Source organism: Mobula hypostoma, chromosome 22 (genome assembly GCF_963921235.1).
Source record: "Mobula hypostoma chromosome 22, sMobHyp1.1, whole genome shotgun sequence".
Taxonomy (NCBI): Eukaryota; Metazoa; Chordata; class Chondrichthyes; order Myliobatiformes; family Myliobatidae; genus Mobula; species Mobula hypostoma.
The window spans coordinates 20,791,936-20,805,250 of NC_086118.1; the positions used below are offsets into that span (position 1 = coordinate 20,791,936).

Sequence of the window (13,315 nt, forward strand, 5' to 3'; positions counted from 1 at the left end):
TGGAAGGACTGTTTGGGGCCCTGAATGGTGGCAAGAGAGGAGGTGTAGGGACAGGTGTAGCACTTATGCTTACAGGGATAAGTGCCGGGTGGGAGATCCGTGGGGATGGACGTGCAGATAAGTGAGTCACGGAGTCCCCCCCCTTCCTCTATCCCTATGTCACTCTGCCCCCTCCCCAGCTGCCTATCACCTCCCTCATGGTTCCGCCTCCTTCTACTACCCATTGTGTTTTCCCCTATTCCTTCTTCACCTTTCCTGCCTATCACCTCCCTGCCTCCCCTCCCCCACCCCTTTATCTTTCCCCTTAATAGTTTTTCACCTGGCACCTACCAGCCTTCTCCTTCCCACCCTCCCCCCACCTTCTTTACAGGGCCTCTGCCCCTTCTCTCTACAGTCCTGACGAAGGGTTCCGGCCGGAAACGTTGACTGTTCTTTTCCACGGATGCTGCCTGACCTGCTGAGTTCCTCTAGCGTGTTGTGAGTGTTGATTTGACCCCAGCATCAGCAGAGTATTTTGTGTTTAAAAAACGCTTGAAGCTATCATTAAGGAATAAATTGCAAGACACCTGGGTAGAAGTGGTTCCAGCAGGCAGGCGCAGCATGGATTAAGGAAAGGCCAAATCTGTTTGATAAACTTACTGGAGTTCTTTGAGGATATAACAAGTAGAATGGATAGGGGGAGCTTGTGTATGTTGTATATTTGGATTTCCGGAAGGCATTTGATAAGATGCACGTGGAAAGAGTTAGACAAAATAAGGTTGCATGGAGATAATTTAATAGCATGGATGGAGGATTGGTTAAGCAATAGAAGGCAGAGATTTGGGATAAATGGGTGTTTCTCTGGTTGGCAATCAGAGGCGAGCAGAGTGCCACTGGGGTCAGTGCTGGGCCTGCAGCTGTTGATGATATACATTAACAATTTGGAAAAAGGGACCAAATGTAGTGTATCTAAGTTTGCTGAAGACACTAACTTCAGTCCAAAGCAAATTCTGCAGAGGATGCAAAGAGTCTGCAGAGAGATATACATTCAGTGGCCATTTTATTAGGTGCTTCCTGAACCACACAAGAGACTTGTGTGTGAAAATCCCAGGAGATCAGCAGTTTCTGAGATACTCAAACTGCTTTGTCTGACATCAACAATCATTCCATAATTACTAGCGCCCATGATGCAGCTGGCTGAGTTTATGACTTTCTACTGCTTTTTCTGATCCTGTGCAATGGCTCCTCTGTACCAGAAGATGATGCAGCCAGTTTGAATAGATCTTCAGAGATATTGACACTCAGGAATTTGAAACTGCTCATCCTTTCATCTTCTGATTCCTCAATGAGGACTGGAGTGTGTTCCCTCGATTTTTCCTTTCTGAAGTCCACAGTCAATTTGCTTGTCTTACTGACTGTTGAGTGCAGGGTTGTTGTTTTGACACCATTCAACCTGCTGATCTATCTCACTCCTGTACACCACCTCATCACCATCTGAACTTCTGCCATCAAAGGTTGTGTCATTGGCAAATTTATAGATGATGTTTGAGCTGTGTGTAGCCACATGGTCATGGATGTGGAGAGAGCAGAGCAATGGGCTAAGCACATATCTTTGAGGTGCACCAGTGTTGATTGTCAGCGAGGAGGAGATGTTATTTCCGATCCTCACTATGACTATGGTCTCCCAGTGAGGAAGTCAAATATCTAGTTGGAAAGGGATGTACAGGGGCCCAGTTCTGGAACTTGTTGATTTGAAAAGAAGGTATGATTATGTGGAACATTGAACTGTAATCAATTAACAGCAGTATATTTGTGCAGTATATTTCTTCTGTTCTGTTTTATGTGTGCAGCATTGCTGTTTCCAGCAACTCTGAAGGCACAAAAAAAGAGTTTGGCTTTATTCTTTACATGGCTTTACTCTTTAAACCTATGAGTGTAAGTTACCAGTACATATAATCAGCATCTTTGAAGAAGCATTGGCTGTTGAAAGGCCAAACAATACTTAGAAAATCGCAAAAGTACAAAATCTCTCACAGTTGGATCTGCTGATGGAGTTGGATTTCTCCATTGTTCTTCAGGAAATGGATGTATTCCTCCAGTATGATGATGCTCTGAGCCTAGAAATATCATCTCCAGTATTTTTGGGCTGGTCTTCTGTTTGTGACAATTTTAACTAGAAATCAGAGTAGAAACATTGGGAAATGCTTTAATGTCATGATGTTCTTCTTGATTTCTATTAACCTGGATATCTGTCGTTGAGTGTGCCGTGTGTTTGAGTGTGTCTTGTGAAGTGCTGTTTAAAATGTATTAATGTTGCAGATAAAACAGACATTCTCGAGGCAATTCAAAATATTGAAGCTCCCACCTTGTGGGTTCATGGTATTTCTTGTATCATTGGTCTATCTGGTGTTCTTATGTTCTTATAGAACAGTACAGCACAGGAACTGGCCCCTCGACCCATGATGTCTCTGTCAAACACAGCGCCAAAATAAACTAAATTTCTTCTCCCTGCACATGATTCATAGTCCTCCATTCCTTCCATATTCATGTGTCTAGCTAAAAATCTCTTAAATGCCACCATTACATCTGCTTCCATACTGCCTTTAGCAACCATTACATTCAGGGAAGAGCATTGACATGCCACTATCATCTGCCGTCTGTGGCTCTGCATGGCTTCTTCCTTGTCCTTCTTGTACCATTTATCTGATTCCTGCAAATTTTATGCTGTTGTCAGAACATTGGAGTTAGGGGAGTGAGTGTAGGCTTTCTTCATCACCCGTGCCTTTTGCCTCTTGCCTCTTGCCTCTTTTCATCAGTGAAAATGCGCTTACTGCTCTGTTGTGGCCAATGTTAATTGGTCCTTTAAGGAGAACATTCCAGACAACGAAGTCGAGTGCCGGCAACCATGATCAAATTAATGATAATAGGTAATGACTCTGTGGATCTTCCCTTTAGTGAAAGTGTTTCCAGTGAAACCACACTTGGCTTCTTAAACTGGGACCATGTCAAAAACACGTGTGGCGGGATGGAGATACATCCCTGCCAAAGGAAGTGTAAGGCTTTGCTTCCCTCCTCTAGCCCGGAGGTCACCTTTGGGCAAGTGGAACACCTGCTTAGCCCCCCCAATCAGGGTCACCTGAAGCTATGGGAGCTGGTGATGGATGGTCACATGAGTAGCTGGTGCACATCACAAGTCCTAGTTATGTGACCCCTGATGCCAGGCAGACAATACCTGAAGAGTATTGATAATGGTTGGGGTCACCTGTCTTGTAAAGACACTGCCCAGAAGAAGGCAATGGCAAACCACTTTATAGAAAAAATTTGCTGAGAACAATCAAGGTTATAGGAAGACCATGACCGTCTACATCAATGACATGGCATATAATGAACAATATGTGACAAGAATACACATAGATGTTAGCTGTCCTGTGTGATCAGCAGTTGATCTGCCACCTGTCTTCGGGAGAGAGAGAGATAAGGAAGACAATGGAACAGCATTTGGAGATGTGTAATGAAGGGACGGGAGAGAGAGCTGTCTAGAGCGGCTCCCCCTTTGAACCCTGAACTGTTTGAAGTGATGGACAGGCGATACCCCAGCAGGGGGATAAAAAGGGACATGTTCGCTAAGGCAACACACACGACACCCGAGGTAACGAGACCCTGGAAGCGGTGCGCCTCTCACAAGTCGGTGGGAAGCTCTTGGACGGCTGATCGCGGGATCAGCCTTAGACGCTCAGGGTGGAAAGGCACGATCGGCGGGAACCTGGTGTGTGTCCACCCTTGCCTGGGTGCCAGGTTCAGCGCAGAGAAACGGTCGTATCTGGAAATGGAGGGGTCACGGTCGGTGACCTCAGATGACATCACAAAGGGCTCGCCCGAAAGCTGACTGCGAAGGTCTGTGTGGAAGCTGTGTTGAATATTCATTCGTTTTGCTCTCTCTCCTCCCCCCCACCACTGTCCATCGCCATTGCAACGATTACTGCAAACTGAACTAAATTGAACTGAACTTTGTGTCACTTTGAAACTGGTCATTTACCCCTAGACAACGATAGAGCTTGATTAATCTTGTTATCTTAATTCTGTGTACATGTGTGTTTATCATTGCTGAACTGTTGCATTTATTATCCTTTCGATTACTGTGTTGCTTGTTTCTTTAATAAAACTTTCTTAGTTCTAGTAATCCAGACTCCCAACTGAGTGATCCATTTCTGCTGGTTTGGCAACCCAGTTACGGGGTACGTAACAAATATCAAAAACATCAATCTTGCTGCACAGACATGTGTTGTGAAGAATTTCTAGACACTGCCTGCTATCTTCAAACATTGTGATTTTATTTTCTAATTCAACTTTTAAATAATATTTCAATCATGAATATTGCTAGTTAGACGTTTTGATTCTTTGCAAAGTGAATGATATAAAGCCCCCATAATAATATTCTTACTTTACATCTCACTGTGATTCCATTGCACAAAAGTAACTATCTTTAGACATTTCACCCATTTTAAATGCCCTAAATGGGACCTGTATTTTGTTTGAATATAAACTTATGATTCACCAGATATAAATCACATAAGCAGGGCATACTCTCTTTAAGAAATCACCTCCATGGTTTCCTTCCATTTAAAAGCTTACAAAGCTGACTTTTGCCTGAGGTCACAACTGCTTTCTCATTTGTGTATTGCCTAAGGGGAAGCAGATTAGCATTGTTAAAAGTTCTAATTCTGCTGGAGTCTAACAGTCTAAAATGATGATGAGCAAAAAGGGAAAGTGGAAAGTGCAGAAAATGGAAGGTAAGTGGTGAATGTGAAGGAGAATTCAGTAGAAGGGGTACTTGGATCATGAAGCATGGAATGGGCAACGAGGCTGCAGCATATACTGTGGAATAATGTGATTGGCATCTATGGTGATTGGGCCACTGGCATAGTAGTCGCTTTACACCAGTCATCTTATGTAAAGATATTTATCACTGTTCATAAAATTTTATTGTTTACAAATCCATACAGGTGCCCCCACATTGTGCAAATTTGCCCTTAGAGAATCCTCAAATCAGTACCTAATAATGTGAGATATAGAATAAAATTTGCTTTCGTCGTAGAATTTATATGATTAAAAATGAATAAATTAGCACACTTTTCTTTTGTGATGCATATGCAGGTGATGCGGCTTTGTGTAACAGGAGATCACAATATAGACCGGTTTTAGGGCATAGCCCCCATGTAATGTGGAGGCCTCCTGCAATGGGGTATCAGACAAAATAATGTTGCATGTTCCATTGGGTGCTCTTCAATCTTTGTTCTACTCCAAGTGAGCAACAAAAGCTGTAATCCATAAAATTTTGATCCAGTTTAAGTTAGTGGGTTGGAAACTTGAGCTGTACATATTGATGTCTTCACGTGATATATGATGGAAAAATTATGTTAGCATTTGGGTGATTTGTGCCAAGTCCAATCTTCACTAGAAATTGGCAGCCATACTACAAGAGATGCTCAGAATGTTTTCCCATAAAATTATGCATAAAGAGGAGGCATATTTTTCCGAATTTTCCATCAAAATTTGAAGCTTTGTTTGGGATTAGTTTCACAACATCGGAGGTACGATTGTATCTTTCCATTCTGTTCATAAATTTCTTTCTCTAAAAATATCTAGTGTAGAAAGGTAGGTTTGCAACTTAATAAAGCACATTTTGTTACTTGGAACATGCCAACACCCGTTATTACTTTTTTGAACTGGTGTTGTAGAAGGTGAATGGAGAAATTGAAATGCTGCCCTCTTGTGAAAAGCATTTCAGTGTTTCAAGAGACTAGGCATCCTGACTCTGGAATGAAAGAGCTTGCTTTTTACTTGGAGCTTCATAACATAGGATAACAGCAGATTACATAAATGATGAGTAAATTTGCTCATGTATGTACTTTATCTTGATTGTCCTATAGAGCTCTCTTTTTGCATTTTAATAGCCTTATTTGTTTGTCTGTGTTCACTCAAATGGGCACATACACACTTTGATAACAAACTTCAGTATTGGTCTGATTATGTATTTAAATACTTCAAGGAATTTTGTAGACATGTTAGTGCATTCAGGAGTTAACTGCATGTCCTCTAAACAAAATTAAGTAGTTCATTTTACTAATTTTAATGCTGAATGTGTTCTCTGTTTTACCTTAACTTTGCATTGTATAAAGGACACGCTCTATTGAGAGCATAATTTGTATATATACTTGTATACAATGAAAAGAACAATCACATATGTGCACCATGGTAACATAGTGGTTAACGTGATGCTATTACAGCTCAGGGCGTCAGAGCTCAGAGTTCAATCATGGCATCCTCTATAAGGAGTTTGTGCGTCTTCCGCATGGAATTTGTGGGTTTCCTCTCATCGTCCAAAGACATAGCAGTTAGTTGGTCATTGTAAATTGTCCCATGATTAGACTGGGGTTAAATTTGAAGTTACTGGTGGCACGGCTCAAAAGGCCAGAAGGGTCTATTCTGCATCTCTAAATTAAAAATTTTTTTAAAATTAGGATCTAATTTTTTGCTCTGTTTTAGTATAGGAAGAGTGACTGGAAGATTGCCAAAAGAACTTGCAGATGATGTTGTTGGATCTGTGCTTGAATGCTTCAGGTAATTATTTGTTGTTTTGTTATGTTTCCATTTGTTTTGGCTTTGTATTTAATAACGTATCACCATTCACATTATATAAACTCTGCAGTCCTTATAATTTAATCTAATATTTCACCTTGTGATTCAAAAGGAGTTCAAAGCCTAACTCGGGCCAGATGTTTGCTTGGGCTAGTGATGCCATTGGCGCAGTACAGTAGTTTTGTGCTGTTGAAGTCAATCCTATGGCCATTGCAAATGCAATGTTCTGCTATCACCAATTTCTTTGGGTAACCCAGATGAATTTTAACAAAGATGAAGGCCTTACTCTAAGTAAGAACTGGAATTCGATTGTAAGCAAAGTGGCACAGTGGAAACCTGATTGGATGAGGACTAATGAATCAGGAAGGATGGACGATGGGGGGATATCTACCATTAGACTAGACATCCCTGATGAAGATGGCAGAGTTTGTCATTGAAGCGTTGGTTAAAATTGATACCTGTACCCGGCTGGAAGACCGAGAAGAGTTTATTCGTAGGCATAAAATTAATTTCTAGTTATAAATAACTATGAAGCTCTTCAATAAAACCAGATATCTATGATATCCTCTTCCTTAATGTCAACAAGACCAAGGAGATGGTTAATGACTTCAGAAGAACCCACACCACTCACACTCCCCTTTATATTGGTGGCACAGCAGTGTGGACTGTAAGCACTGCCAAACTCCTGGGAGTGCTTATCGCACACAACCTCTCATGATCCCAGAACATATCCTATGCGGTCAAGAAAGGTCATCAACACCTCTACGTAATGAGGAGGCTGAAGTGAGCTGGACTATGCACATCCATACTCATGTCATTCTGCAGATGTGCGGTAGAGAGCATCCTGACAAGCTGCATCATGGTTTGGTGTGGAAACTGCACCGTGGCGGACAGGAAGGCTCTACAGTGAGTGGTCAAAACTGCCCAGTGTATCACCAGCCCCAGCCTACCTGTCATCAAGGATATGTATACAGAAAGGTGCTGGAAAAGGGCCAATAACATCATGAAGGATCCTACTTACCCTGCTCATGGACTATCTATCCCACTCCCATCAGAGAGGAGGCTATGTAGCAGCCACGCTAGGACCACCAGGACACAAACACAGTTTCTTTCCCCAAGAAGAAAGACTGATCAGCGCCTCCACCCAATAACTCCACCGCTATTATTATTTCCCATCAGTTACTTTATGTACACCCTGGTGTCATTTTATGGACATACAATTAATCTATGTTTATAAGCTATCTTATGTATTTATATTTATTATGTCTTTTATTATTATTGTGTTTTTTTTGTGTTACATTGAATTCAGAGGAACAATTTCATTCTCCTTTACACTTGTATACAGGAAATTACATTAAACAATCTTAAATCTTGAAAAAATGTAGTAGGACACTAGTGTTATACTTTTTTATGACATGCTTGCAGTTTTTGGTACTTATTTATTTAATATAGTTTCCCTACATATATATGTATTGTGAGTTATTTTAGAATTATTAGCGTGACAAGCAATAATTGTTTTCCCAATAACTGGTTGACTTGGTGCCTAGCCATCTTTCAGCACACCTAGAAATTAAATAGAAGATTAAATAGCTGGAGGCGTCAATACCATTTCTACAGAAAACCTGCCTAACTAGAACTGAATACCTAAAGTCCAAGGAGAAATGGGTTGGGCTGATATATAGTCTTTAAATCTTGTAAGAAGCAAGGGGTGGCAAAAATCTGTTGGCCATAGTACTCTCTTGTAGCCATAGATTGGCCGACATGAACAAGACCAAAGGCATACTTTTAATTGGTATTTTAATACCTGTTAATAAATGGTCTCAATCAAGTGAATCTAACGTGTTCTAAATTACTTTTCTGAGCAAGAAGGGGCAATATTTGTTGTGACGTGTGGGTCACCATCCATTGAGGTCCTTTACTTATTCTGCATGTTGGTGAAGAAGTGCTTGTTTACATGTAGGGCATAATTTAATATTCAAGTAGAATGTTTTCCTTGTTTATTTTGTTGGACTTTTATCTTTATTTTCATGATATTTATTGATGTTATTGGTTATTGTTTAGTGGTTCAACTAGTAATATTTCCCTATTGAATAGTTTGTTTCTGGATGAGCAGATAATTCCTGCTTTGATAGGTCTGAAAAAGCCTATCAAAATGTACTGGGCTTGCTGGATAGAAAACTATCCATGATGGAACATGAGCAACACACACAAAATGCTGGAGGAACTCAGCAAGCCAGGCAACATCTAGGAAAAGAGTACAGTCACCATATTGGCACGAAGCGTCGAGTCTGTGTCGATAGGTCTGTTAACAGCTTTGGACATCTGGACTGCAATTTTTTCCCCATTCTTCTTCACAAAACTGCTCAAACTCTGTCAGATTGCATGGGGTCATGCATGAACAGTCCTTTTGAAGTCCAGCCATAAATTCTCAATTGGATTTTGGTCTGAACTTTAACTTGGCCACTCCAGGACATTAACTTTGCTGTTTTTAAGCTCTTCCTGTGTAGCTTTGGCTATATGCTTGGGATCATTGTCTTGTAGGAAAACAGATCTTCTCCCAAGTTGCAGTTCTCTAGCAGACTGCATCAGGTTTTCCTCCAGGATTTCCCTGCATTTTGCTGCATTCATTTTTACCCTCTACCTTCACAAGCCTTCCAGGGCCCGGTGTGTTTTTGATGATGTGCAGTGTTTGTCAAACATAGCATTTAGTCTGATGGCCAAAAAGCTCAATTTTGGTTTCATCAGACCATAGAACCTTCTTCGAGCTGACTTCAGTGTCTCCTATATGCCTCTGGTAAGCTCTAGCTTAGATTTTTTTCAACAGTGGCTTTCTCTTTGCCACTCTCCCATAAAGCTGCGACTGATGAAGCATCCGGACAACTGTTGTTGTCTGCGCATTCTCTTTCATCGCAGCCACTGAAGCTTGTAACTCCTCCCGAGTTGTCATAGGTCTCTTGGTGGCCTTCCTCACTAGCAGTTGGACCTTCCAGATACAAGTGTATTTTTACTACAGTCGATTCAAACTCCTTGATTACACACAGGCCTCCAAAAACAGATCTCTATTTAAATAATTATGCACCAGTGGTGATTTAGTGTGTTATATTCAAGCGGTTGAATACTTATTCAATCAAGTATTTTGTGTTTTATGTTTGAAATTAACTTAGATCCCTTTGTAGAGATCTGTTTTCACTTTGACATGAAAGTGTCTTTTTCTGTTGATCATTGTCAAAAAACCCAAATTAAATCCACTGTGATTCAATGCCGTAAAGCAATAAAACATGAAAACTTCTGGGGGGGCGGGGGGGGTGAATGCTTTTTATAGGCACTGTACATACTATTTAAAATACCTGAAAGTCATCACATCCTTAATACAAGATTTATGCACCATTAGCATTTGTTTTCCTCTTGTACATTGGTGAGACCTGTTGACAAAATTGGGAGATTGCTTCGTCGAGCACCTCTACTCCGATTGCCAGAAGTGGAACTTTCCAGTGGGAAATGCTTTAATTTTGATTCCCATTTCTGTTTTGGCGTGTCAGTCCATGGCCTCCTCTTGAGCTAAGATGAGGCCACCCTTAGGGTGGAGGAGCAACACATCTTCTATTCTGTCTAGGTAGCCTCCTTCCAATAAATTTTTTTCCCTCTTCTTCTATTCCACGCTCTTCTATCTTTTACCTCTTCACACCTGCCTATCATTTCCCACCTGGCTTCACTTATCCCCTTCTAGCTAGCCTCCTCCCCCCCCCCCAACCTTTTTATTCTGGTGTCATTCTTGGTCCGGAAGAAGTGTCTCAACCCTTCACATCAACTGATTGTTCATTTCTATGATGCTGCCAAACCTGTTAAGTTCCTCCAGTATTTTCAGTGTGTTGCTTTGTTTTCCTTGTTTTTATGTAAAATGTTTCTAATGATACAAAGTACCCTTTTTGTGTAAATGATTTTCACAGATATTTTTAAGTAATTCTACCATAGTGTTGTGCGAACATTATTACAGAGCTACGTATGTTTAATGCAAGTTCATTATCACAGAATATTTACAGCACAACAAGAATCCAGTTGGCCTGAAGAAGCCTTCCAGAGTCCAATTAAGAGCAGCTCATCTTGTCTCACTCTATTAACCTCCATCTACAGCCCTGAAAGTTCTTATATTTATATAGAACATAGTTCTTCTGTTTGAATTGAATCTGTTACCCATGGTAGTGAATTTTCATACTATCCATTTGCTGTATAACAATGTTTCAAAATTCAATGTCAGTTTATTATTAAAGTACATATATATCGCCATGTACAACCCTGAGATTCATTTTCTTGTAGACATTCACAGTAAATATAAAGAACGCAATAGAATCAATAAAACTGCACACAACAGGGCGGATGAACAGGCAGTGTACTAAAGACAACAAACTGCAAATGCAAAAGAAAGAAAAATAATAACAATAAATAAGCAATAAATATTGAGAACATGAGTTGTAGTGTCCTTAAGAGTGAGTCCGTTGGTTGTGGTATCAGTTCAGTGTTAGGATGAGTGGAATTATCCCCTCTGGTTCAAGAGCTTGATGGTTGAGTAGTAATAACTGTTCCTGAACTTAGTGGTGTGGGACTTGAGGCTTCTGTACCTTCTTCCTGATGGCAGCAGTGAGAAGAGAACATGACCTGAATGGTGGGGGATCCTTGATGATGGATTCTACCTTCCTGTGACAGCGCTCCATGTAATTGTGCTCAGTAGTCTGGATAGATTTACCTGTGATAGACTGGATTGTATCCACTACTTTTTGTAGGATTTTACATTTAAGGGCATTAGTGCTGTATTGCCAGCCCATAATGCAACCAGTCAGTATACTCTCCACCGTGTATTTATAGATATTTGTCAAAGTTTTCAGATGACATGCGGAATCTATGCCAAGTTTAAGTTTTGGTCTCATTTCAGTCTGAGAGATTAAATCTTCTCATGGATTTAACAGTTTTATTGTGAGATTGGAAGTTATCCCTTTGAAAGTATGAACAAAGAGCAATGTTAACTATAAAAGTAAATATTATTACTTTTATATGTTGAACATTATAAATTACAATGTTCAGAAGGGGACTGTTTGGTCACTGACTATCAAATAACATTTCAATAGCAATATCATTTCATTGATCAAATTGTAGAATATTCCAAACACTCCATTATTTCAATTTAAACTAAATTTATCAGATTCCTGATCTGGCTGAACTTCTTAATAATTTTGTCTTTTCATCTTAAGTTCTTGAAAGGTTTAAAATAATATTGTTTAACTATATGATTTTGAACTGCATTGTTTTAAAATTATGTTCTTAACTGTCTTCTTCCTCAACTATTTCAAATTGTAATGTTTGGCATTTTTGCATTTTTCTTTGCTTACTCATTTGAGACATAGAACAGTAATTCTTTTTTCTCCTTTCTTAATCTTTCTTGTTTAGGTAAATACATCCCAGTTGTATAAACCGTTATCCAGCCTCTGATATAGATTCATTGAAATATTGCATAAATGTTTTATTACAGTTTTCAAGAAACAGATACAGCCTGGCATGGTGGATGTCTTGCACTAGCTGAACTTGGTAGAAGAGGATTGTTACTTCCTTCTCGGCTTTCTGATGGTATGTAATTAGGCAGAAACTCCTTTTCATAATAACAAAAATGCATTGGCCTAGAAATTAGAATGTGCCTGAAAATATGTGCGAAGATAGGCAGTACTAAAGCCTGTAGGATAGAGTATTGTTTTGCTCAAGGCCATTGACTACTAAGCTTGCATGAATGCTTTAAGTCTACAGTCCCCATCATTGTGTACAGTAGTTGACATCATGAATTAGTGAATTGGGTAAGGTGATTAGGGTTGTAGATTTTCGAGGATTTGTAGATATAATTCTTTGACACTGTTAAAATTTTGAATACGAGAATAGAAGGATCATAGTTAAAGGAACTTATGTTGTTCTTTTAACATGTTATCTATTTGGTTTCTATATTACTTATTAAGTCAGATGGCAAAATATTTATACTGATTAATTTGTTTTCTTATCTGTTGCCACAGGGTGTGGTCTCCTGTGTAGTTATGATATTTTGTGAATGCAGAGACAAGTGAAACCCACTTAATTGATCCTTTCACTGCTCAGTAAGAACATGTTTGATCTGGTTCCTAACTCCCTGTGAAAATCAAAATAAACCTGTAGATAGTGGAAATCTCAAACAAAAGCAAAATAAGCTGGGATCACTCAGTACGTCCAAATGATATTTGTGGGAAGAAAAACAGTAAACCTTTCAGATCTGGGTTGGTCCGATTCTGATAAGGGCCCTGGACCTGAAGCGTTAACTGCTTCTCTTTCCATAAACGTTTCATGAACAACTGAAGATGTTTTAGCACATTGTATTTCTTCCTAGCTTTCCATTCTTGGCTAAGAAAAAGATTTTTTTATCTGTTACCCGAGTCCGCATTTACTGATATTTACGGAAGGAAATTATATTATTTCTGCCATCTTTTGAATGGAGAAACATCTTTAAACTTGGATCTTTTCTTGTTTTGTTTAAAATTATTTTGAAGTAGGCAGATATGGCTATTGTTAGCTCATTAACACTGTTTAACCTCCTCTGGTAAGGTTTTGAGACTGTGTTTGAACTTAGTGTTCTGGAGTTTTCAATCCATTCCTCTTGTTCTGAACAAATTCAAGGTCATCATGGTTTTTG

At 39.7% G+C, this 13,315-nt stretch overlaps 1 protein-coding gene across 1 annotated transcript in view; it reads left to right on the top strand.

The window, feature by feature from the left end:
- tbcd (tubulin folding cofactor D) overlaps positions 1–13,315 on the top strand; it is a 268,107-nt gene that overhangs the window by 76,069 nt on the left and 178,723 nt on the right. Inside the window, exons 12-13 of the mRNA XM_063074279.1 lie at positions 6,526–6,600; positions 12,140–12,234. Of these exons, the coding sequence (XP_062930349.1) occupies positions 6,526–6,600; positions 12,140–12,234 (170 nt within the window). The remainder of the gene's footprint in view (positions 1–6,525; positions 6,601–12,139; positions 12,235–13,315) is intronic.